We start from the raw sequence: 26905 nt of genomic DNA on the forward strand, positions 1-26905 counted from the left end.
GTAATAATCATATTGGGTCTCCTTCTTTAAACTCCACAACTGTGGTCACCACACATCTTCAAATTCAATTGAGCTTTAGCTCTTTTGAGAGTTGAGGTTATTGGCCAAGAAGATCAATTGAAGTATAGGAACATCTGGAAGACAGGAAGGAAAAATACTGCATGAAATCCAGCAGAGAGATCAGCAAGAGTCTCACACTGCTGCTGAAGTTACCTGATCAATCTGTAGAAAAATGTGGAGGTGTGGGACAAATCCAAAGCAGCAACTGGACTGCAATAACTTCTTTATTGGGTATAGAGGTACACAGTGTACCTCTATCCCCAATAAAGAAGTTATTGCAGTGCAGTTGCTGCCTTGGATTTGTCCCACACCTCCACATTTTTCTACAGATTGACCAAATTGGGATATCACGCACAGGATACCCCATGGGAAAATCCAACCAAGAGATTAGGTGAGTTTCACTTGTACTCTTAATTGAAGTTACCTGATGTTAAAGACCTAGAGCCAATGTAGTAGAGTGAGGCCGTTGATGAGGTACCAAGGAGAAGGCAAGTTCTAGGTCGGATAAATGTGAGTCAGGATAGGCAGCAAAGGTTCAACATAAAAAAAAAAAACAAGAAGAAGGACAGGACTGGCAAAAGATGAACAGGAACACGTAAAAGAACATGATATCTGCAGAAAATATAACCATAATGATTAAAGGAGTGTCAAGACAACCAAGCTCAGACAACATTCTTATATAGGTAAAAAAAAAAACAGTGGAATTGGTATCAAGACGGAAAATTTGGAATGAATGTATATTGCAGAGTTACTTAGAATTGTGTTTTTACATTCCCTTTAACAATTCACAGGAATGATTCTCACTTTAGATTGGAGGTTTTTTCCCAGGTTCTTTGAGTTGCTTCTTGCGTGTTGGTTCTCACTCATTGCATGAAAGCTAGCTGTACCATCCTAGACATGCTGCACATACAGGTTAGTTCGACAGCTAAAATGACCTCTTCATGCAGAACATAACTTCAGACAGAATAGAATGAACCAGTTCTCTCCTGGGTACAGTAATAGGTGGGCTAGACTGGGCCGTGCCAATGTGCTTACCACTTAGTTTCATTGGTCCTCAAGCTCTTTGTTGTGTGCCAAATGGCAACTGCAAGGGTAAGCATAAACTGTTCATATCAAAAAGTCAAAGAATGACGGCTTTGACAGCGATTATGTAGAAATCCCAGATATGCTGTTTGTTAAACTAGAAGATTATCATTTTGAAAGTGATTGCCAAAGCCTCCTGACACACAAAGTCTTCTAATGCTCTTGATAAATGATCTCATACACATATGGAGTAGACTTTCCATCTCTGAGACGATGAAATAATACAAGGGATTTATACACGAGAGCCTTTATCATGCTCGGCCATTCCAACTCTCCCCAACAGCTGTGCTGTAGTCCCGTCCGTTTCTACGCAAGGAGAGTCACCGCACAAGGTCGGTATTGTTTGATGAAACATCTGGGGGTTGTTGACAGCTACTAATGAACCGTCAATTTTTGTGCCGCTATCCGCTAATTTGGGAATTCATTTGGCCGCATGTGTTTGTGCACAACAGAAGCTCACTGATACGGCACGCTTCAACCAAATCCTAAGATAAATGGTGTATTTAGCCTTTCGGTTCTCACTTCCAATACTAAATATAGAGGTACTTATAAGAGAGCTGTTGTCTTAAAACCAATAAATACACATTCAATGAAGAATGATTCAGCTCCACGTTATATTTCTTTTGGAAGTCTGCTGTGCTTGGAAGCCAGATGTCCATTAGTGTGGGTCGTCTACTAATGGGAAAGTGGCATGATCGCTTTTGGGATTTAAAGGAATTGTTCAGTGTAAAAATAAAAACTGGGTAAATAGATAGGCTGTGCAAAATATAAAAAATTCCAATATGGTTAGTTAGCCAAAAATGTAAACTATAAAGGCTGTTGTGAATGGATGTCTAACATAATAGCCAGAACACTACTTCCTGCTTTGCAGCTCTCTTAGTTTCCATTGATTTGTTACCAGGTAGTAACCAATCAGTGACTTGATGGGGTCATTGGGTCATAACTGTTTATTTTTGAATCTGACCTGCATGCTAGGATCAATTGCAAACTACCTGAACAGTTATGTGCCATGTGGGCCCCTCTTAAAGTTGTTTACTAACTCAGAGTTAGAGAGCTGAAAAGTAGTGTTCTGTTCTTTTAGACATCATGTCACTCCAGCCTTTACAGATAGCATTTTTGCCTGGCTAACTATATCAGAAATATTTTTTATTTTGCACAGCCTATCTATTTAGCCAGTTTTTATTTTAACGCTGAACTGTTCCTTTAAGCCTTGGCCCCTCAATGTAGGCTTGGTTTAGTGTTTATCGAGCAGGATGTGTTTTGGGTCCTTTGTTGTCCATTGATTGGTTGGTTACCAAGGTTGTGGGGAATGTCAATAAAAGCCATTGTTCAAATATATTATTATATTATTTCAAATATACCCCAAGGGTGGCCTCCCTTTGGGTTGACAGCTCTGCAAATGGCAGATTGAAGAACATCACTTTTGACAAGTCCCTATAAAATGTATCCATTTGCCACAGTGTACGGATGAATAGTTTCTATGTTACTATGAATTGGTTAAATTGTATTAGTCATGAGGTGTGGGGTTATAGGATATATGGATTGCAGATCCAGCAGCATCTGTAAAAAAATTACATTTGGCAATACCCTATGTAATGCTGAAATCGGATTGGTCAGATAAAATGCTGCATTAAACATAACTTAATAAATGATTCATTTTAAAGGATATTGTTATTAAAAATGCAGTAGCATGTGTCTTAGATAAATTTTTATAAGTGGGCTCCCTTCAGCCTAACATTTCTTATATCCTGAATGTATGTCTGGAATGAGAGCAGGGAATCACAAACAAAATCATGCTCCCTCAGCTCTTGTGCAACCAATTGCTCCTTGTCTCTGGCACTCAGCACAATGAAGTTGTTAACTAATAAAATAACTATAAGAATCACATAATGAGTATTTCTTATCCACTGTCACAGGAGTCGGGAGGATGTTGTAAACCCAGGATATGTAAGTCTGAGGTTTTGCTACTACTAAATCACATTTATATTTGTGCACTTTCCTTCCAGACCCCTATGAATCAGGCCTCCACCCGCTCCCACTGCATCTTCACTATTCACGTTTCCAGCAAGGAGCCCGGATCAGCCACCGTCCGACGTTCCAAGCTACATCTGGTGGACTTGGCCGGGTCAGAACGAGTTGCCAAGACCGGAGTTGGAGGACAATTACTTACAGAAGCCAAATATATCAATCTGTCACTTCATTACCTGGAGCAGGTAACTGCCTGGTCTCTTATCCTCTGGCTCTTTGTTATGGCTGCTCCACTCTGCAACAAAACACTGGACCTCTTGTAGGGGGAGCTGCTATCCATTGAAATCTGTTTCCTTTTTCTACTTCTATTTTTAGGGATACTATCATCATTTATTACCCTACATTCATCCCGATTTGTAATGGTACACTAAAAATGTCATCTTGTTCAGTACTATGGTCATCTTTCACTTGCAGTCGCTAGCCATTACTGCAAAGGGGACACAATTGATCACATTCAGTTAGGCTTTTTACTCAATGGAGTCTCACAGATACAAGAATCTACTGGAAAATCTTTGAAAATCCTGTAGGACCAGGAGCACATTATTTCATTAATATAGTCCTCATCCGGCGGGTATCTGTAGGCCATAGCGAGTGATCTGGCCATCACGAGTATGGAAAATTGGGCCCAGATTAACTCATTTGCCAACCTCACTAAATCAGTGGATCTGGATATGTATGGCCAAGTTAAGTCTGCAGTGGAAGCATTTTAAAATAACATTTTTTTTTGTTTGTTTTTTACGTTCTAGAATGTACTGTTCTGATCATTTTCTCAATTTGACCCCACAACTGTCGCTCTGTAAGGCTTCCATACTGGTATAGAGCAGACAGGGAAGGATTGGCGGGTGTGCAAATTTTTATATTGTGAATAAAGCCCCTTACACTTTAGCCAATGAGAAAGCTTTAGGAACATGAATTCATTCAGCCTGTAATGATTCGGGTATGGCTTGAAAGAAAGTTTGCCCAGCTTGCTCCCCGCATAGTCTTCTATGACTAGTGTCCCTGGCAGCAACACTGACTGATTTCTGCAGAGTAGTGCAGCGGAGCTCATGGGAGCCATCTTTGGTATCTTCGGATGCTTTTCTTTCTCTTCAGTACTTTAGAGCTTTCCAACGCATGCTCCAAAACCTAATGTGTCGGCGGTCACTTCATGAAGAAGTCTGAAGATGGTGCATGAGCTCCGCTGTACTGCTCTGCATAGATAGGTCAGTGCTGCTGCCAAGGACATCATAGGGGCAGATTCCCTAATGGGCGAAGTGGCTAACTCTATCGTCAATTCACTAGCGTTACCGCCTGCAGGGACTTTGTCGAATTCCGGCGCCACTTCGCTAGTGAAGGAGATAGATGTTCGTGTTGCTTCCTACTCTAACGCCAGGCGAATTTTCGCTCTGGCGAATTAACTCCATAAATTTACTAAGATGCGGATTTAAGTGAACATTTCCTCATTTGCCAGACTTGCCTTCGCCAGCTCAGACCAGGCGAAGTGCAATAGAGTGCATAGGACTTCCTCAATTTTTAGTCCCAAAAAACGCTGGCGAGTGATAGCCTGCAAAGATCCGTAAAAATTTTTTTGGGTAACTGGGTTCTCCCCTCACATCTGAAACATAAACTATACACTGGGCTCATGTGTAGGGCAATATAACAACTCTATTTTATTTATTAAGGTTCCCTGAACTTGTGTAATGTAATGTATTTGCTGCAACATATATGTCCATGTAACTTTATAATTTCCCGTTGTATGCAAATTAGGCAACACTAGCATATCTTCGCTTTGATTGCCAAAGTAACGCTAGTGAAAATTCGCCAGTGTTCAGCGCCCTGGACGCAACTTTGCACTTTAGTGAATTAGCGTTGTCCTAGTGAATTTACACCTGGCAATGTGTTGCGATGACTGCGAAGCCATCGCTGGCGAACTTTCGCTGGTGAGGGAATTTGCCCCATAGTCTTTTTCTAGTAGAAGGCTATGCGGAGAAGAAGCAGGCAAGGGGGGACAGTGGAGGGTGGTGACTGGGGTCTTTTAACTTCATGGGATTTCATTCTCCTTTAAGCATGTGCCTCTCAGGCTCCCCCCTCCCCAATCTCCTCAGTCCAGTTACCTTACAGATTCTGGGAGTGTAAACTGAAGAGCACAGGTTTGGGGCACTGGATTAAGTGTTTAATTCCAGTTTAAAGAGGTGTAAGAAGGTACAGTACTTCTTAATAAAGACAACAGAATGAAGTGTCTGAGTGTATTCATTGGTCACTCTTATATCAGATGCTTTTGTATATGAGCCAGCACAGAATATCCTCGGACTGTACTTGGGTCCTTTGCTAGTGTTTCTAAATAGCAGCACTTAGATGGGATTTGAGAGACCACCCACCTGCTACGGGCTGTTCCTGGATGACTTTCTGTCATTTTTGGGACCTGGAGGAAATCCTCTCACTGCCAGAGTTTTCTCACTTCATAACAGACTCTGTTTATTCTCTGGGCTGAAATAAATGTGTGTATTATTCTTTGTGTGAATAACAGCTCTGTATCTAAAGCATTGCAGGTCAAATTCACACGTGGGTCTTTTTTCCTTCAAGAAACGGCCTCAAATTTCTGTGGAGAACTAAAATTAGTTCTGAAACAAAGAACTGCCCTCTCTTGCTGAATAGCCGTATATCTCTGCTCTCTATTTCAGAGCACTGGGACCTGCGGCTTAGAGTCCTGCGCGGAACCAATTTGTTAAACCCGAACCCGACCCGCAACCCACATACTTACCTGCTTGGACCCGCTACCCGACCAAGTATCTTATCCACAACCCGGTCCGTGACCCTCTGACCATCAAGAAACAGGAAGTGCTGTCATTGTAAACGGGAAGTGACATCATTAGAAGTAGGCATGGTCAGAAAAAAAGGAGTAAAACAAGAAGTGCTCAAAAAAAAAAGGAGTAAAACTCACTATTGAGAAGACCCGTGTCACGACCCGGAGAACTGCCGACCCGCGTCTGTGCCGCTCCTGAAACTTCTACCTGCAACCCGCAGGGTACCGCATGTTTTTGCAGGTAACCCACGGGTACCCGACCTTCTGCAGGACTCTACGTGCGGCTTCCCCAATGAATACAGTGCTGTCTGTGCTCGTTAGGGTTGTTATACAGGTATGGGACCTGTTATCCAGCATGCTCGGGACCCGGGGTTTTCTGGATGAAGGATTTTTCCTTTATTTGGTTTATTATACTTTTAAGGCCGGTAAAAAATTATTTTAAACATTAAATAAACCCAATTGGATAGTTTAGCCTCCAATAAGGATTAATTATATCCTAGTTTGGATTAAGTACAAGGCACTGTTTTATTATCACAAAGAGTCTATGGAAGATGCTATCTTCTTGCAGTACCAGTGCCAAGCCCAATGTACAAAGAATCCTGGGAAATCAGAAAAAAAAGCAGTAAAACAAGAAGTGCTCAGAAAAAAGGAGTAAAACTTGCTACTCGACCCACGACCCGGAGAACCGCCGACAGGAGTCTATGCCCTCTCCTGAAACATTTACCTGCAACCCACAGGGTACCGCAGGTTTTTGTGGGTAACCCACGGGTACCCGACCCACTGCAGGACTCTATTTGCGGCTTCCCCAATAATTACAGTGCTGCCTGTGCTCGTTTGGGTTGTTATTACGAGGGACCATATTAGTATCAGAGCAACTATTTACATGAGATAAATTGGGTCCCATACCTGTATCCTTTATACAGGTATGGGACCTGTTATCCAGCATGCTCGAGACTTTGGGCTTTCTGGATAAGGGATCTTTCCTTTATTTGGTTAACTATACTTTTAAGGCCGCTAAAAATTCTTTTAAGCATTAAATAAACCCAATTGGATAGTTTTGCCTCCAATAAGGATTAATTATATCCTAGTTCGGATCAAGTACAAGGCACTGTTTTATTATCACAAAGAGTCAATGGAAGATGGTCTTTCTGTAATTCGGAGCTTTCTGGATAACGGGTTTCCGCATACCTGTATAGGGCTAACATATCACCCAGCGCATTAAAGAAATTGTTCCTTATTTACATCAGTCCCTTGCTTAGTGGAGCTTCCAATGTAATTTACAGATACACACACCCTGTGGCACCTATAAATATCCCACACAGATATGGGTAGAACATAAAAATTCCCAGTTAATATCAAGCACGTGATGCTATGAATGAATATATATTTATTGACTTCATTTGATTTGCTGGAAAAGTAACCCCATCCTATGCAGAGATACATTGGGATACAGAGTGATTAGCCCAGACTTACTTTGGATAAGTGGATATAAATGTCTGAAGGCAACAGACCTGAGAGCAAACACAATACAGAAGGCTTCTAATTAACCCTTTCCCTGCTGCCGCCCCATTCCCTCATTCATGTTGGGTTTGCACTATTGGAATAAACTGTGTTCTCAGCTGGAGACTGGGTCTGCAGTCTGTTTGGCTTATGGCGTGGGTGTGTGGGAGATTGGAATCAGCTGCATGCTCCGTGCCAACGTATCACATCCCTCGCACTGTCACTGCACTTTATCCATTAGTGAATGTTCCATGTTCTCTTATTAGATGAAATTTTTCCTGGCCTTTCTGCTATTCACTTAACACTGGGCTCTATGACAGACTATAAATGTAAGGAAGCGGGGGATTATTGGGAGGCTGGCTCGTCTGCGCAGCACGGAGGGTTTGCTTACTAAACGAGTACAAAAATATCAGCACAGTTTGCCATATTTCTTTTTTTTCTACTCAAAATGCAACACTTTCCCCACAGAGATCCAGTGTAATGGTGTCCGCCATGATCAACCTTACCTTCCAATTCTTTTTCCAGGTCATTATAGCTCTGGCAGAAAAGAACCGTTCCCATATACCATATCGAAACTCCATGATGACTTCTGTACTCAGAGACAGCCTAGGAGGCAACTGCATGACCACCATGATTGCAACTCTATCACTAGACAAGCGAAACATTGATGTGAGTCTAATATTATTATTACATATTTATAATACACAAGAGCCATGAATATCCTGTAAATGATATCCTTAAAAATGGTGACTAGTGATGTCATCAGTTATAAACGGTGAGTTCTGATGTCGTTTCTGTCACATGACTCACTAAACTTGTGTATTATAATAAATAAAGTACCCCCTGTTGCAAAATATGAGGATATTAGAAGTTACCTCGGAGTTCCATGTATAAAAACACTCAGCTTTCTGCCTTGTGTTTTTATTTGGTAATGAAACTCCTCGTTGACTTATAATATCCTTATAATTTACAAGAGGGGGTACTTTATTCACTATATAATACACAAAAGCCATGAATATCTTGTAAATTATATTATAAACGATGAGTTCTCCATAAATATCTTGTAAATTGTATCCTTATAAACGGTGAGTTCTGATGTCATTTCTGTCACATGACTCACTGAAACTTGCGTATTGTAATAAAAATATAAGGATATTAGAAGTTACCTCTGAGTTCCATGACCTGTATATGGTCATGAAACTCCTTGGTAACTTATAATATCCTTATAATTTACAAGAGGGGGTACTTTGTTCACTACACAACAAACAAGGGAAAGGGAAAAATGCACAAAATGTCTCTGTCTTAAATATATTGATAATGGGTTGAGAGCAGAGGACCTCTTGTTGTTGACTATATATATATATATATTATTCAAACCACAAGTTACAGACCCATAATTCTGCCATATTCTTGCAGTACTAGTGCCAAGCCCAGTGTACAAAGAATCCTGGGAAATCTGTTATAACTCCATATCCAAATCAGTAAACGCTAACTGTGAATCTGTTGCTGTGGGTGTCTGGGTCAGAGAAAGACTAGTAACTATGTTATGGTATTTCTGTCCATTACTGATGAGTTCTAAATCCTACTTAGTGAAGACAGTGAGGCTTGTACACTGTGTCATTCCAAATAGTTGGAGTTCCAAACCTGGCCCCTTGGGGAGCAGTGATAAAGGGGTTCAGCCTGAAAGATAATTTGGGTGGAATGGCGGGAAAATTATATTAACTCTCCTAGATAGTACAGAAGGTAGAAAGTACCTATTCAGCATAAAAACTGGGTGAAATTCATATACAGAAATGTACATTTACGGTACTTTTGAGATCCTGTGGCCCTCAAAATATTATTGATCTACAACTCCCAGTATCTAATCGACATAGCTATGAGGCTGTGTTCGGAGTTCAACAACAATTTGAGAACCACCAGCTGCCTGATGGATAGCAAAAGTAATATAACATATAATCCATATAATATAATAGGAATGTCTGTTAAGAAACCTCCATGTTTCTTCGTTATCCTAATTCCTTGCACGGTTTCAGCTGCCGAGTGGCAACTGGAGCTTTACTGATTCTATTTATTTTACTGATTCTATTTATTTAACAGCAGAAGCCAATGCCACTTGGAATCTTGGAAATCATTAATTCTTTACCCCTGCCTTGTGCCGAATTCTTTCCATTCAGGAATCCATTTCTACTTGCCGCTTTGCACAGAGAGTCGCCTTAATCAAAAATGAGGCCATCCTTAACGAGGAGACTGACCCCCAGCTGGTAGGACATTCATTTTTATTTTTTCAATAAAATGTATGTGTATTTGTAAAGATTAGTGACTTTTCCCGACCTAAAACCCCCCGCAACCCGACCTCCCACCACCGCGGGGTCACTTTAAAGACCCACCCCGCCAATGACATCACAAAAGGGGTGGGGCGAGAGGCGCACATCTATAAAAACTCAACCCGGAAGTCGGAAGCCGCCATTTGGAAGGTCACATCGTGGAGAGCAGTAAGAAGAGCTCAACCCGCACCTGCCCGCGACCCAGAAAGGAGCTTGTGAGGTCGGCCTGAACCCGCCCCTCCCACATCACTAGTCAGCATTTCTGTTTAATTTCTCTCTGCAGCACTGTAAATATTTTTAAAAGTGTTGTTGACATTAAAGGGCAAGTCAACCCCAAAATAAAAATTTGCCTAATAAAAGAAAACATAATAAAAAATGCTGTATTCTATATGCTGAATTTACTGTACCAGCCGTGAGGCTCAGCAGCCTTATAACAGTAATAATGATCCAGCACGCTGCCTAGGAGTCATCTTAAGACTCACAACACTTGCAAAATCTTGCCGTATTCAACTGCGCAACATTGCTCGAATACGACCCTATCTCAGTTCAGAATCAACTAAAACACTGATTCAGTCTCTCATCATCTCCCGCCTTGATTACTGCAACTTACTCCTCACAGGTATTCCAACAAGTCACCTTTCACAACTCCAATCTGTTCTAAACGCGGCCGCTAGACTCATTCATCTAGCTCGCCGCTCAACATCAGCTGCTCCCATATGTATGTCCCTTCACTGGCTCCCAATCTCTTCTAGAATCAAATTCAAATTACTTACACTCACTTTCAAGGCCCTTAATAATGAAACCCCTCCCTATATTTCATCTCTAATCTCCAAATACACTCCTTCACGAAACCTACGCTCTGCTTCTGATCTTCGCCTCACTCCTCCTCTGGTCACTTCTGCCCATTCTCGTCTACAAGACTTCTCTCGGGCTTCTGCTTTTCTCTGGAACTCTCTGCCACAAGCTGTCAGACTTTCTCCTTCTTTCCAAACTTTCAAGCGCTCCTTAAAGACCCATCCATTTAAAGAGGCCTATTCGATGTACCTTAATTAATCATTGCTGTATCAAAAATGTGTTTATACAATCCTAATGTCTCAATTGTACCCTAACCTTTTAGTTTGTAAACCCTATTGTACTCTGTAATCCTTGTCTGTTATCCACCATTTATTCCCTGTTTGCTACAACTGCAGTAAAGCACTGCGTATCTTGACAGCGCTATATAAATTAATGATGATGATGATGATGATAATTTTAAGCAACTTTCCAATAAACATTGTCAGTGCTTTTAAAGTTTTTTCTAAAAATGTTTGCTATTAAAAGCAGAATCTGCTTGTTACTTTTTAAACAATGTTGCAAAAGTCTTGGTTCCCCAGCAAAGTCAGGTCTGTTAATCAGTTGGCCATAGATTCAAAGATCCGATCGTTCATATCCTTGAACGATCGGACTTCCCAATCTCCCGACCTGCCACTAACCATTCAGATCAAATAAAGTAGTAAAAGAACAGATCAGACGATGTTCTGCTCCTGACAGCAATCGTACAAAAGGTATATCCGACAAGCTGGTGACAGTCTCCCACTGAAGATTGTCAGATCGGCAATACATGCAGAGAAATTATCGGCAGCCGACTGAAATCTTTTAACCTGGCCGATCAACCAAACGACCGATCTCCGTGGGATGAAAAATGTCGGGACTCTCCATACACGGTCCGAAAATCGTACGAATCGAGGATTCGTATGATCGGATCTTTGGGTCTATGGCCAGCTTTACATTATATCAACAGTCTGAGTCATCAGGGCAGAGAATAGAAAGGGACAGACAAACACTGCTTTCATTAGCAATACATACAAATAAATTAATAACCATAGACAATGTGTAAATATTGCAATGTTGCTTAGAATAATGTTTTCTTTTATTAGGCAAATTTTTATTTTGGGGTTGACTTGACCAAATTAAAAAAAGATTTAAAGCCTGAAAAAGAATCTGGTTATAAATGCTGTATTCTATATGCTGAACTTACTGTACCAGCCGTGAGGCTCAGCAGCCCTATAACAGTAATGATCCAGTCCTTCAAAGTTGCCTCCAGCAGCTCCCTATCTTGGATCTTTTGTGTGTCAGTGGCACTGCACATGCTCACTGAGATCTGGGATTCTGGGGAGGAACTAAGCTTAGGGGTTGGCCAGAAAGTGAGGTTGACCTGTCATTGAAGCTGATAATACAGGGTTGATGATAAATCAATTATTATGCAGAATTAATGAAAAGTGAATAGGAGAGGGTCTGAAAAGAAAAATAAGCAATTAGAAATAATAAATTAGAAATAAGAATGACTACTAAATGTATCCCTTGATGTCAGTCTGTTTTTTGTTTGCTGGGGTCACTTTCCCTGGCAACCAGATAGATTTTTCAGTTTTAGTTATAGGCTGGAGAGAGGTACAGCAGATGCTAATGCTAATACAGTGAAACCTCAATTTTACATCCCCTGAAATAAGTTTTCTGAAGCTAAGACCTGTCTCGTACCCAGCCATGACGCGTGGCCTGTAATTTGACCAATGTTGTTGCACTAGGGTTGCCACCTGTCTGGTTTTGAACTGGACAGCCTGATATTTTGAAGGATTTATTATTTGGAAAATCGGGCAGGATTCCCTTGATTGACACGGCGATCGGCCAATCATAGCCCTGCCCCCTGATGGCACAACCACTTCCATCTATGTCATGGCCCCGCCCACTGAAGTCACAGCCCCACCCCGTACCCGGTCTAAGCCGTAAGCTGGCAACCCTAACCTGCGCCCAACATGCTTATTTGCTTCCTGGTGGCGATATGTGATCCTATGCATGATTTCATGATGCAGCCACTCCCACACAGGGCTTTGCGCAGAAGAGGAGGAGCTACAACTTGGGGGTCTTTTTATTTTTCCTAAATTGACATCAGTTGCCTGACTGAAAACTGGCCCGTAATTTGTTAATGGGGCCACTTTGTGGAATCAACTTTCCTGCATGTTGTGTGTTCTGCAGGTACCTGACCCAATGCAGGACTCAATGCAGGACACAAAGGCCAATTATCACGCACAGACATTATCAGAGCTGAGCCCCATGTCATGAAGGGTGCTACAGTCTGGACTATATTTACTTGCAAAATTAAGTTTCTCTAAAAATGCACTTCTGTTATTCACTAGAAATATTCTATAAATATCTGCATCCTTCACTAATACCAAATGGCTTGTGAATAGAACACGTGCACTAATATTTGCACATGACCTGTCAGTGTGGATTTGGGGAAACTCAATACCAATATATGCAGCATGTGTCGTAAGCACTACCTGTGGAATGGCCGCTTTCAGCACAAAAAAGCAACTTGGACTTTTGATCTTTTTTTAAGCACATCTATTTCTGGACATTTAAAAATAGGAGCAATGAACGAGGCCTAATGAGAGCGGAGAAAGGAATGCAGAGCCCTGCGTCTTTCCCACTGAATTTAAATACTTGTCATTATGGATTCGGAGGCAGAGATATGGTCTGGAGCCAAAATAAACAGCAACAGAAAATTCTGAGTGAATCCATCTGGGTGCAGAAGTCTCAATCTGAATGGGGTTTTTGATGGCTGATATGGGCAAGTAAAGCTGTAAAGGCCTATATACACCTTCACTATGCATTAGCACAATAAACAGGACTTGCGTTGATAATGTATTCAGCTTTACTATAAAGCACATATTGAAAATTGTTTTGGGTTTTCCTAAACTCACTCTACCTGCAAAGGACTTATATGTGGGCCAGCTGGAAACCAGGCAGGTTCAGGCCGGCTACTGCAAAAAAATCTTCAGGTCGCACACTGGCGGCTTACGTTCCCTTACTCGCGCCTGTCCTAGAGTCCTGCACGGGTCGGGTACCCGCAGGTTACCCGCGAAAACCTGCAATACCCTGCGGGTTACAGGTAGAGTTTCCGGATGTGAGTATAGACGCGGGTCGCAGATCGGACCGTAGTCTTCTCAATAGCCAGTAAAGTAACTATAGGGGGCGGACCCTGGCGCGGGACGTGCAGCCGGACCCTGAGGGGGTGCGGGCCTTGGCCCTATCACACCCCCTGCTCCCTCGGTAGTTATGCCACTGTCAATAGCGATATTTACTCCTTTTTTCTGATCATGCCTACTTCTGATGATGTCACTTCCGGTTTACAATGACAGCACTTCCTGATTCTTGATGGTCAGTGGGTCTGGGTTGCGGATAAGGTACTGGCACGTCGGGTAGCGGGTCCAAGCGGGTAAGAATGCGGGTTGCGGGTCCGGGTTGCAGATTGCAGGTTGCGTGTACGGGTCAGGTACGGGTTCCAAAAAATGGACCCGTGGAGGACTCTAGCCTGCCCCACTCCTTTCGTGACAACACAACTTTTTGTTCAGCAACTCTTCAGTTTAGAATTACAGCAGTTATGTGGTTGCTAGGATTGAAAGAGGACTGGAATAGAAAAAGAAGTAATGAAAAGTAACAATAGCAACAGTGACCCCTCCCCCTTTGAAAGTTGGAAAGAGTTTAAGGAAGACGGCAAATAATAAAAAACTTCATGGTCATGAAGACCAATTGAAGAGCTGCTTAGAATTGGCCATTATATAACATGGTGCGGTGAACCACCTCTTGAAAAAAAGGGTGTACTGCCCTTTTGATTGGGGGTTTGTGTGCAGTTCTGTGTCAGAGATGGAAATTTAAATACTTGTAGAACTCAGGAAGCTGTGAAGTGATGGTTTATTTTATGTACTTGAAGTTTCACTACCATTGTCTTTTTTTTCTCCAATTCAATAAGCAAGAGAAATAGCTGTGCTTCTCTTATTGGTTTTACTCTATAGTTGTCTTCTGCTCTTTTGTTTGTATTCAAAGGATGCTTTTATTGATGACAGATATACGTTAGTTTTCCACAAAGTGCTTTTCCACAAAGAAAAGGATGTCAGCATTTTATTAACCATCCTTTGCTCTTAATGTTTCCTGTGCTCCTCCTCTTCTCCTGTGCTTTATTCCTGTGCTCTGCTTTTATTGATCGTTTTCTGTGCTATTTTCTGCTCATATTAATTGTTTCCTATGCTCCTACTCTGCTTTTATTGATTGTTTCCTGTGCTTTTCCTCTACTCTTATTGATTGTTTCCTGTGCTCTTTTCTGCTCTTATTGATTGCTTCATGTGCTCTTCCTCTACTTATTTATTGTTTCCTATGCTCTTTTCTACACTTATTGATGGTTTTTTTGTGCTCTTTTCCTGTTCTCTTCCTCTGCTCATTTTGATTGTTTCCACTGCCCTTATTATTACTTCCTTTTAGGTTATTCCTTTTCCGTATTGGTTATTTTAGTAGCATTTTATAAACACCTAATGTTTCCTGTTTTATTTATCTGCCCTCTCACTATTTCCAGATAATTGTTCGACTGAAAAAGGAGGTTCAGGGGCTGAAGGATGAGTTGGCCCTGGTGACAGGAGAGCAGAGGACAGAAGAACTGACAGAGGCAGAGACTATGAGGTAACACATAGCTGTTATTAATAATTTATAGGAGCTCCCCTTGCCCTGACGAACATTGAGGAATCAGCGAACTGTAGAATCAAGTCAATGTCTGGTTCTGAAGTTTGTAGAAATCAGGTGTATGGATGTTACTGATATGGTTCCTGCCTTTAAAGCAAATTAAAGCAAATTAATCCTCTACTGATAAACTAAAGAACAAAGCAGTCACCTTTCTTTTTCTCATGGAGCTCTCATTTATTGCTTGGGCTGCAGATAAATTCTCTGAGCGAAGACCTGTACTGGCCCCCACCGAAGGTTTAATTAATTACCTGACCAAATGGGGTAAATATTCATGCATTTGGTGACCTGGTTAAGTAGCAGATATTTAAATGTATGCCCTGCTCGGCATACATTTAAAGCTCAGGCGAGGAGAGGGATAGGTTTCACGGCATAAGAAGCTGTCATACTGCTTTCTCTTTCAGCAGTAAATGATACATCATATATAGACTGGGCATACGATAATACTTTTCAGAACTGGTTAGAATAATGGTCTTTTTATTGCAGTTTTGCAAAAAACCCAGAATGGTGTACAGTATTGAAAGGATAAGGTAGTCAATATATATTAGGGATGCACCGAATCCACTTTTTTGGATTCGGCCGAACCCCCAAATCCTTCGTGGAAATTCGTCCGAATACCGAACCGGATCCGAACCCTAATTTGCATATGCAAATGGTGAGGGGGAGGGAAAAATAGAAAAAAAAATATTTACTTTAGGATTCGGTAGGCCAGGCACAAGGATTTGGTCGAATCCTGCTGAAAATGGCTGAATGCTGGCTGAAAACCGAACCAGATCCGGGGTTCGATGCATCCCTAATATATATGTGTTCTGTTCTGCCTTAGATCCAAAGTACGATATTTAATTGAAAATTGCCTTCTCTTTAGACTGCATGTAGGGAGTGTCTTTCGTGGTTATATCATCTCAACTTACTGCCCAGAATAGCAGCGAATCTGTCTTGCTTTATGGCAGGGATTCTAGATATATAAACTAGAATCAGTTCTGAAGTCTCACAAGACACATGAATTGACTTTATGTGAAAGGCTCACGACATTTAACATTCCCTGCTCTCTCAACAACATGTCACCGGTTTAGCTGGCCTCACACTACCATTCCTGGTGGCCTAATACGCTTGTTACTTTTATTGTTTGTACCCCTTTAAAATGAATAGATTGACTCGGGCTGTATTACTTCTGGTTACCTATTTCTGTAAAATCTAAACAATAAACACAGTGTATTCTATAGTCCAGTAATAATGTAATCCTGCTGTTCTGCTGAAAGGAACCAGCCACAGCGCTGAATCACAGCCTCGTTATTTCTGTCTCAAGCTCCATCTCAATTCATTTTGTACTTGAGTGCAAAGCCAATTCCTTCTGTTTATTTATTTTCACTTAATGTGGAATGAGCTCACCGGCGTCTGTGCTCGTGCCCAAGCGAAATCTCCATCCAATTGCGCCCACACGTCCTCGGCCCTGGCAGGTTTAGGCTTAGGCTTAGCACTCTCCTTACCTGCCCCATCACAAGGTAACGTTATGGATATAACACCCAGGTAACACGCTGTTTAGGGTTCGCTCTGCGGCCTCTCCAGCCCTGGATTTATCATTAAACCTCTCTCAGTTTGGTTTTTATATAGGAACTATAAAATTTTAGGGAGAGATATTCCTTAATTGCTTCTCATCCCCATTTTGCACATAGGCGGATGCAGTAGGCTGAGAGCACTGGAATTCCAGCAGATTTCTCTGCCAGATGTTGGGGATATGCTGTTTTATGTGGGATTTATCAATGCAGAGTAAAATCATTTAAAGGAAAACTATAACCTCAAAATTAATATTTAAACAAAAGATAGTTTACATCATATTAAGTGACATATTAAAGAATCTTACCAAACTGGAATATATATTTAAGTAAATATTGCCCTTTTACATCTCTTGACCCCATTTTGTGATGGTCTGTGTGTTGCCTCAGAGATCACCTGACCAGGAATAATACAACTCTAACTGTAACAGGAAGACGTGTGGAACTCTGCCTGTTAATTGGCTCATGTTAAGAGTCCTGGGCGGGTCCATTTTTTGGAACCCGTACCCGCAACCTGCAATCCGTAACCCGGACCCGCAACCTACATTCTTACTCGCTACCTGACCCACAAGTACCTTATCCGCAACCCGGACCTGCGACCCGCTGACCATCAAGAATCAGGAAGTGCTGTTACGGTAAACCGGAAGTGACGTCATCGGAAGTAGGCTTGATCAGAAAAAAACGAGTAAAACAGGAAATGCTGTCATTGTAAACCGGAAGTGACATCATCGGAAGTAGGCGTGATCAGGGGGGAAAAGAGCAAAAATCGCTATTGAGAAGACCTGCAGCCCGACCTGCAAACCCGCAGAACGGCCGACCCGCTTCTGTACTCGCACCCGGAACTTCTACCCGCAACCCGCGGGGCACCGCAGGTTTTTTTGATCCACGGGTACCTGACCCGGTGCAAATCTCTAGCTTATGTAACATGTGGTTTGTTTGTGTGCACAGTGAAACCTACGATCCCAGGGGGCGGCCCTTATTTTTTAAACTGGCAATTTTCTATTTATGATTACCCAATGGCACATACTACTAAAAAAGTATATTATTATGAAAATGGTTTATTTACATGAAGCAGGGTTTTACACATGAGCTGTTTTATGCAATATCTTTTTATAGAGACCTACATTGTTTGGGGGTATAGTTTTCCTTTAATGGGGAAGGAGAGTGTATGGATTCTGATAGGATAAAATTTTTATAAAAACTAACTGGGCTGTCATTTATATAGGCTGTTACTTTGTATAGAGATGATATCTTGTCCTGTACCTTATAGCAGTTGCTTAATTATTCTTGCCATCCCTGCTATAGTGCAGCCTGAAGTCTCCACAAGCACATATATTAGAGTGAGTATAATCGGAAACCAATTAAAGAAACAAAGCTTTTCTCTATTTGTTCCTGAATACCCTGAACAATGAGAAGTATAGTACAGAAGTATTGGAAAAATGATTTTCTTTTATTTGTAAAGCTTTTGTTACTTTAATATACAAATAGGGAAGTGAAGTTAATGTAACTCTAATTGTAATAAGAAGTCCTGCTTTATGGCAGAGATTCTATCTATCTGTATAATAGAACATTCTGTCCCAGTGGCTGCACAGATCATATCTGATCCCCATTGTAAGCAGCAGTCCTGCCCTGCTTTATGGCTGAGATTCTAGCTATCTATATAACAGAGCATTCTGTCCCAGTGGCTGCACAGATCCTTTCTGATCCCCATTGTAAGCAGCAGTCCTTTCCTGCTTTATGGCTGAGATTCTAGCTATCTGTATAACAGAACATTCTGTCCCAGTGGCTGCACAGATCCTTTCTGATCCCCATTGTAAGCAGCAGTCCTGCCCTGCTTTATGGCTGAGATTCTAGCTATCTGTATAACAGAACATTCTGTCCCAGTGGCTGCACAGATCCTTTCTGATCCCCATTGTAAGCAGCAGTCCTGCCCTGCTTTATGGCTGAGATTCTAGCTATCTGTATAACAGAGCATTCTGTCCCAGTGGCTGCACAGATCCTATCTGACCCTCATTGTAAGCAGCAGTCTTGTCCTGCTTTATGGCAGCTGAGATTCTAGCTATCTGTATAACAGAGCATTCTGTCCCAGTGGCTGCACAGATCCTATCTGATTCCCATTGTAAGCAGTAGTCCTGCACTGCTTTATGGCTGCTTTATATCTTTATAACAGAACTGTGCATCAGTGAGCAGATAAGAAAGCTTAGGAAGCAAATACACCACCACATTTAAAATCTATAATTTTACACCTTTGCAGGCACAGTTCTTCCGTGCTAAAAAGGAAACCATATTTAGGTTAGTACAAAAGCCAAAAACCTAGGTGACAGTATTTGTAGCCTAATTGTTTGTTAAAGGATAACTAAAGCTTAAAAAATAGGTAGGGTAAGATATGTATGTACCAGCCCAGGGCAACCATAAGCTCTTTAGCAGGAAAGGTCTGTGCCAGGGAAGATGCCCCAGTAGCGCCCTATCTTCCTTTCAGGGGCGCGCCGCCAATGAGGCGAGCTGAGACGCTCGCCTCAGGCGGCAACGCCGGAGCGGTTTCCAGGGGCGGCAAAAAGCCGCTCCTGCACCTTTAAGAGCCGAATTTCCGGTTTTTAAACCGGAAATTCGGCTTTACGAATGCGAGAGAGCGCAATTGCGCTCTCCGCATTAGTGTTCCTGCCTCCCCTCCCGACAGGTAAGTCGGCGAGGGGGGGCGGCATTGCAGGAGCTGCCTCAGGCGGCCCTAAGGTACGAATCGGCGCTGCTTCCTTTCTGCTGATTCACTGCACATGCTCTGTGCTGCTGACACTTACCTGAGCTTAGGGATCACAGTATACAGTATGTATGCAATAAAACAGTCACAATATACAGTATATAAACAAAACAGCAATCATAATTAGTAAAAAATGAAGATTGACATTACATGGCAGCATAGAAACCAGTGCAGTGCAGCTCTGAAGCATCAGCTTCTATGACAGATGAACCTCATTTTTTCTTGATGATTTGCAATGACCCCTAAGCTTAGCTTCCTACCAGCAGCCCTAAGCACACTGAGCATGTGCAGTGCCACTGACATTCCTTGCAAAATCCAAGATGGGGAGCTCCTGTCACAACTTGGAAGGACTGGGTCATTACTGTTATAGAAGTGCTGAACCTTTAGGTTGTTGCAGTAAGTTCACTGTATAATATATGGAATTTTTATCCATATTTGTTCTAGGGGTTTAGTTCTCCTTTAAACTTGAGTTTTCCTTTAATCCCGCATTGCTGAATGGAATGATTAATATGAGCTGATAGAAGACCTGCTTTGCTATGGGTATGTGGATGCTTGGAGAGAAGACCAGGGAGAGGAGAGAAATATGCAGCTCTGCTGTCATTGGCTCGGGAAGTTGTATGAGCAGTATATGTGGTTTCTTAGGATTGTGCATCACATCAAATAACATGAAATTATCACTGCTCCGTACATACCTCTCTGGTTACTCTTTACTTTGTTGGTTATTCACATTTCTTATCTGATCCCGGGGAATGATCAAGTGTATGTTGATGTGTATTTATGGCTACCGCTCAGTTACGTGTCTCGCTCCTGTGGTTTCTATCTGTCGGCGCTCTGGGAGCAACTGCCAGCAATTCCTATTAGTCAGGCTTTCTCTACTGTGTCTTTCCCACCTTTGAGCCCTGAGTGGACCTCATCCCTTTGTTTAAAGGCGAAAGAAAGACTAAAATTGAGGAAGCTTTATCAGAAAGGTCTATATAAATACTAGGGATGCACCGAATCCAGGATTCGGTTCGGGATTCAGTCTTTTTCAGCATGATTCAGATTCGGCCAAATCCTTGTGCATGGCCGAACCAAATCTGAATCCTAATTTGCATATGTAAATTAGGTGTGGGAAGGGAAATCACATGACTTTGTCACAAAACAAGGAAGTAAAAAATATGTTTCCCACCTTTCCCACCCTAATTTGCATATGCAAATTAGTAGTGATGCACCGAATCCACTATTTTGGATTCAGCCGAACCCCCGAATCCGTCGTGAAAGATTCGGCCAAATACCGAACCGAATCCTAATTTGCATATGCAAATAAGGGGTGGGAAGAGAAAATTATTCTTTACTTCCTTGTTTTGTGACAAAAAGTCACGCGATCTCCCTCCCCAGCCCTAATTTGCATATGCAAATTAGGATTTGGTTCGGCCAGGCAGAAGGATTCGGCCGAATCTGAATCCTGCTGAAAAAGGCTGAATCCCGAACTGAATCCTGGATTCGGTGCATCCCTACAAATTAGGATTCCGTTTGGTATTCGGCCGAGTCGTTCACAAAGAATTGCATCCCTAATAAATACACCAATAAACCCTCAAAGTAATGCTGCTTGGGTCCTTTGTCAAAAGAAACACTGCATTTCTTTCCTTCTATTTTGTACACATGGGCTTCTGTATCAGACTTCCTGTTTTCAGCATAAACCTCCAGGTCTAGGGCTTGAGCATGCTCAGTTTGTTCCTCTCTCCCCCGCCGTTTTTCCTCCTCCTCTCCCTGCTGTAATCTGAGCCAAGAGCTATGAGTGAGCAGGGAGAGACTCAGGCAGGAAGTGATGCCACACCAAGCTAATATGGCAGCTGCTATCCTAAACAAACAGAGGCAGTGTCTCGAGCTGTTTATTCAGGTATGGTAAAGCATTCTACAGAATAAATATAGTGTTATAACTTGCCCTATTGTGGCTAATCTTTTGACATTAGCTTTCCTTCTCCTTTAAAGCTTTTGTCTCTATTTGTTTGGCCTCAGCAGAAATGATTTAGGCATGAAGCGAATAGCCCATTGTTCTATTGGTCCGTAGGACTGCTTGTGGCCTGGCAGCTCCGAGCCATCAGTCAATGCCCATCTCATCACATTAGCCCTGAGAATACAGGCCCCACATGTGCCCCTCAGCATGTTCCAAAATAGTGTCCCAAGGAAGTGTTCCCAATTAACACCAGCCATGATTCTGGCCCCTCGCTGTTACTCAGCTCTGTGTTTCGCTTCATTTTCAGTAAATTTGCATCTAATTTGGGAGTAGGAAGGATTTATAAGTTTGGGAAAAGTTATTTTGTTAAAGGGCTAATTCCTCTGAGCGCTTCTTTGTTCTCTTTCCTTTCCAACCGCTTTTCATGTATTTTTGTGCACATTAGAAACACATGAAAATGAAACAGTTGCAATTCTATGGTATTAACTCCTTTTTGACTAGAGGTGCCAGGGACTACAGTTTTGGGGCATATTAGTATAATTCACCACTCTGAATATATATTTATATGGGGCCTAAACATTCATACTACCATATTGCACCTGTTACAGAGGAATACCAATGCTGCCATAGTTATATGGGATCTCTCTGTACAGACTATGAGCAAACTTAGGGGCTGTTCCTGCTGAATTATGCTTAGTACAGGGAATACCTATGCTGACATAGTTTTATGGGATCTCTCTTTACAGACTATGAGCAAACTTAGGGACTGTTCCTGCTGAATTGTGCTTAGTACAGGGGAATACCTATGCTGACATAGTTTTATGGGATCTCTCTGTACAGACTATGAGCAAACTTAGGGGCTGTTCCTGCTGAATTATGCTTAGTACAGGGGAATACCTATACTGCCATAGTTTTATGGGATCTCTCTGTACAGAATATGAGCAAACTCACTGGACTGTTCTTGCTGAATTATGCTTAGTACAGGGGAATACCTATGCTGCTATATTTATACTGTATTCATACTGTATCTTTCTGTACACTGTGTACCTATTTGATCCTTCCTGAATTTTGTAGAATTTCTTTGTATTGACTTTTATCTCTATCATGGTCACGATTTTTTGATGTTCCCGCTGCTGCTTTCACTGGTCTATTTGTTTTGTTTTGCCACACACCCCATTAACATCACACCACCCCCACAACCCCTAGGCTCCACCCTCTGATAGCTTTTTGAAATAGATTATGACACAAGAGGAGAAGAGAATAATATAATATGAGGAGCCAGAATGGGACCAGGGGAAATCTTGAAGAAGGGTCAAAATCATCTTTATAGGTACAAGAGAAATTAAAGAATTAACAGAAAAATATTAGAGATCTCTCAATTTTTACATCTGATAAATGGAGAAACGGGAAAATAAAAAATAAATATTAGTGGCACTGTTAGCAATATGGTACAAAGTTTCAGTAGCCAAGCTGTATTTGTGTTATATCGGCAATATCTTCTACTCTGTAATTGGGTCCAGTATCTGTGCAGCCACTGTGCTGAGTGGGGCTGTAGGAATGGATCTGCAGAAATACACCCTAATGGCCATTTTATTCTGGACAAATTTCTGATCCCCCTACAGACTGGAGGAACAAGTACGGACATTCCTTGAAGACAGAGACCCAGAAAGCACCCTGAATATAGGAGCCGACATGCGCAAGATTCAGCACGGCTTTGCCTTTATAAAGGTAACTCTTATTCTCTGCTGTGCTTCTTACATGGAATAATGTACCCTCTGTTGTAAAATATCATATTATTATGTAAAATAGTACTGAGGGGTTATGTGACCATATAAAGGCACAAGGTTGCAGGCTGAGTTATACAGGTAACTCAGAGTATCACTCATGTATTATAAGAGATATTGTACCCCCTACTGTTAATGATAAGGATATTAGAAGTCACTGAGGGGTTCTGTGACCATATAAAGGCACAAGGTTGCAGGCTGAGTTATACAGGTAACCCAGAGTATCACTCATGTATTATAAGAGATATTGTACCCCCTACTGTTAATGATAAGGATATTAGAAGTCACTGAGGGGTTCTGTGACCATATAAAGGCACAAGGCTGCAGGCTGAGTTATACAGGGAACTCTGAGTATCACTCATGTATTATAAGGAATAATGTCCCCCCTACTGTAAATGATAAGGATATTAGAAGTCACTGAGGGGTTCTGTGACCATATAAAGGCACAAGGCTGGAGGCTGAGTTATACAGGGAACTAAAGGCAAAAGGCTGAGTTATACAAGTGGTATCAGTCAGGTATTATAACGGTACCCCCTACTGTAAACTCTAAGGATATCAGAGGTCATTGATGAGTTCAATAACCATATAAAGGTACAAGGTGCTTTTTTACATGTCATAGAACACCAAGGTGATTTCCAATATGATCATGATTTACAACTGGAGCCACATTATTTTTTTTCTATACTGCACAAATTTAATTGAGTCATGTGACACAAATCACATCACTAAACATTGTTTTTAAGAATATATATTTCGAGGATGCTCATTTTGTGTATTATATATGTATTTGGTAATTTACCAGTATAAATGTTTGTGGGCCTGAGTGTAACAATATTATGATGTCATACACAGCCGACTGTCAGGCAGGGAACTGCTAGTATATCTTGTAGGGCGCCATCTTGTAGAGCCTTGAACGCACGCTGGACTCAACTATTTCTACACAAATTACAGCTCTGTGCTTAGGCCTTTGTTAGGAAGGAGGGTGCAAAATTAACATGTCCGTCATATTAGCACATATAGGGTCTTATGTAATCATTTATAGTAATGAGGCGGGATTCTTTTCAATCTATTAACCCATAGCAACAAATTACCTTCATTCATCAACAGTAAGAGGTACCAGCTGATTGCATCGGTATTGTCACGCACAAATGTTGGGATGGTACACGTCTTTAAGTATATATGTACATTCCATTCATTCACCAAACCTTAATCCTCACTATACAGACGCTTCTGCATGGAAAGAAGGTGGATGAGAGCAGAGCTTCATCTCCAGTGAATGTGACTGAGAGACCCAGCAGTTCTGTAGCCCGGCCCGAGGAGATCAAGAAGCTCCGAGACCTTCTGCAGCAGAGAGACAATGAAATAAGTATCCTTGTTGTGCAGAAATGAGCACGTGAGTAGTGAGATGAACCTGAGGCACAAATGTACCCACAGGTTTTGGATTTATGGGTTCTTTCCGTGTCTAATTGGGATGCTGAGAATCCCTTCCATAAAGCAAGATATGGCTGCTGTGTTTTTGGCTGGAGCCAAACCAAGACAGTTACATGAATACCACAAAACATGTTTCTCTCAGATGTGAAATAAGTAATTTTATAACACAATGCAACTCTACATTTTCCTTTTATGTGGCCATGGCAAACTACTTGAGCACCAGAAGCCATTGTTCCCTATGCGAACACCCTGATATTCATGAAGAGTCAAGGCTGTTTTGGGGCCTGTCTAGTGCCATGCCCAGGGCATTGGGGTGAATCTGCAACATTGGCACCTTTTTTTGATGTTGTTTTTATCTCTAAATTACACTTTTTACTAGCGATGCACCGAATCCAGGATTCGGTTCGGGAGTCGGCCTTTTTCAGCAGGATTCGGATTCGGCCGAATCCTTGTGCCTGACCGAACCAAATCCTAATTTACATATGTAAGTTAGGGGCGGGTAGGGAAATCACATGACTTTTTGTCACAAAAGAAGAATTTTTTCCACTTTTTCCTTTCCTACCCATAATTTACATATGCAAATTAGGGTTCAGATTCGGTTCAGTATTCGGCCTAATCTTTCACAAAGGATTCGGGGATTCAGCCGAATCCCAAATAGTGGATTCGGTGCATCCCTACTTTTTACTATGGATGCACCGAATCCGGGATTCGGCCAGGATTCTGCCTTTTTCAACAGGATTTGGATTCAGCTGAATCCTTCTGCCTGACCAAACTGAATTCTGATTTGCATATGCAAATCAGGGGCGGGGAGAGAAATTGTGTGAATTTTGTCACAAAACAACAAAGTAAAAAATGTTTTTCCCCTTCCCACCCCTTATTTGCATATGCAAATTAGGATTCGCTTCGGTATTCGGCCCAATCTTTCGCAAAGGATTTGTGGGCTTCGGCTGAATCCAAAGTAGTGCATCCCTACTGTTTACACTTCCAATAATTCACTCTACCATATAAAATGTCATTCCTGAACCAGCAAGTGTTGTAATATTGGTGTGTAGGCAGCCATCTCAGGTCATTTTGCCTTGTCATGTGTTTTCAGAAAGAGCCAGCACTTTAGGATGGAACTGCTTTCTGGCAGACTGTTGTTTCTCCTACTCAATGTAACTGAATGTGCCGCAGTGGGACCTGGATTTTACTATTGAGTGTTGTTCTTAGATCTACCAGGCAGCTGTTATCTTGTGTTAGGGAGCTGTTATCTGGTTACCTTCCCATTGTTTTGTTGTTAGGCTGCTGGGGGGAAAGGGAGGGGGTGATATCACTGCAACTTGCAGTACAGCAGTAAAGAATGACTAAAGTTTATAGAGCACAAGTCACATGACTGGGGGCAGCTTGGAAACTAACAATATGTCTAGCCCCATGTCAGATTTCAAAATTAAATATAAAAAAAAAGTTCGCTCTTTTGCAAAAAGTTTTTCTCATGACAGTATCCCTTTAACACTTTTTTTTTTGGCTCAGTAGATTATACAACAAATGGCACCTGAGGGGTTAAAATGACTAGCCATCCAAAGCAGTGATCCCCAGTGCTACTTGTGCTCAGGCAGAGAAGCACTGCTTGCCTGGATGTACCCTGAGCTCTAATGCAAGGGGAAGTTGAACTTTAAAAGGGGTGGTTCACCTTTAAGTTAAATTTTAGCATGATATAGATTGGCAACTTTTCAATTGGTCTTCGTTATTTATTTTTTTTATAGTTTTTTAATTATTTGCCTTCTTTTTTTGACTCTTTCCAGTTTTCAAATGGGGGTCACTGACCCCATCTAAATAACAAATGCTCTGTATATCTACAACTTTAATGTTATTGCTAACTTTTATTACTCATCTTTCTATTCAGGGCCTCTCCTATTCATATTCCAGTATCTGATTGAAATAAGTGCATGGTTTCTCGGTTAAATTAGACCCTAGACACCAGATTGCTGAAATTACAAACTGGAGAGCTGCTGAATAAAAAAGCTAAATAACTCAAAAACCACAAATGATAAAAAATGAAAACCAATTGCAAATTGTCGCAGAATATCCCTCTCTACATCATACTAAAAGTTAATTTAAAAGTGAACATGCCCTTTAATGGTTTATT

At 41.6% G+C, this 26905-nt stretch overlaps 1 protein-coding gene across 2 annotated transcripts in view; it reads left to right on the forward strand.

Annotated features, from left to right (window-relative positions):
• Positions 1-26905, forward strand: part of LOC108716514 (kinesin-like protein KIF6) — a 142251-nt gene that overhangs the window by 53602 nt on the left and 61744 nt on the right. For both annotated transcript variants that reach the window (XM_018262701.2, XM_018262702.2), the window contains exons 7-12: positions 3150-3356; positions 7979-8122; positions 9628-9714; positions 15161-15264; positions 23188-23293; positions 24574-24715. In XM_018262701.2, coding sequence (XP_018118190.1) covers positions 3150-3356; positions 7979-8122; positions 9628-9714; positions 15161-15264; positions 23188-23293; positions 24574-24715 — 790 coding nt within the window. The remainder of the gene's footprint in view (positions 1-3149; positions 3357-7978; positions 8123-9627; positions 9715-15160; positions 15265-23187; positions 23294-24573; positions 24716-26905) is intronic.

The sequence above is a fragment of the Xenopus laevis genome, chromosome 5L, assembly GCF_017654675.1.
Source record: "Xenopus laevis strain J_2021 chromosome 5L, Xenopus_laevis_v10.1, whole genome shotgun sequence".
NCBI lineage: Eukaryota > Metazoa > Chordata > Amphibia > Anura > Pipidae > Xenopus > Xenopus laevis.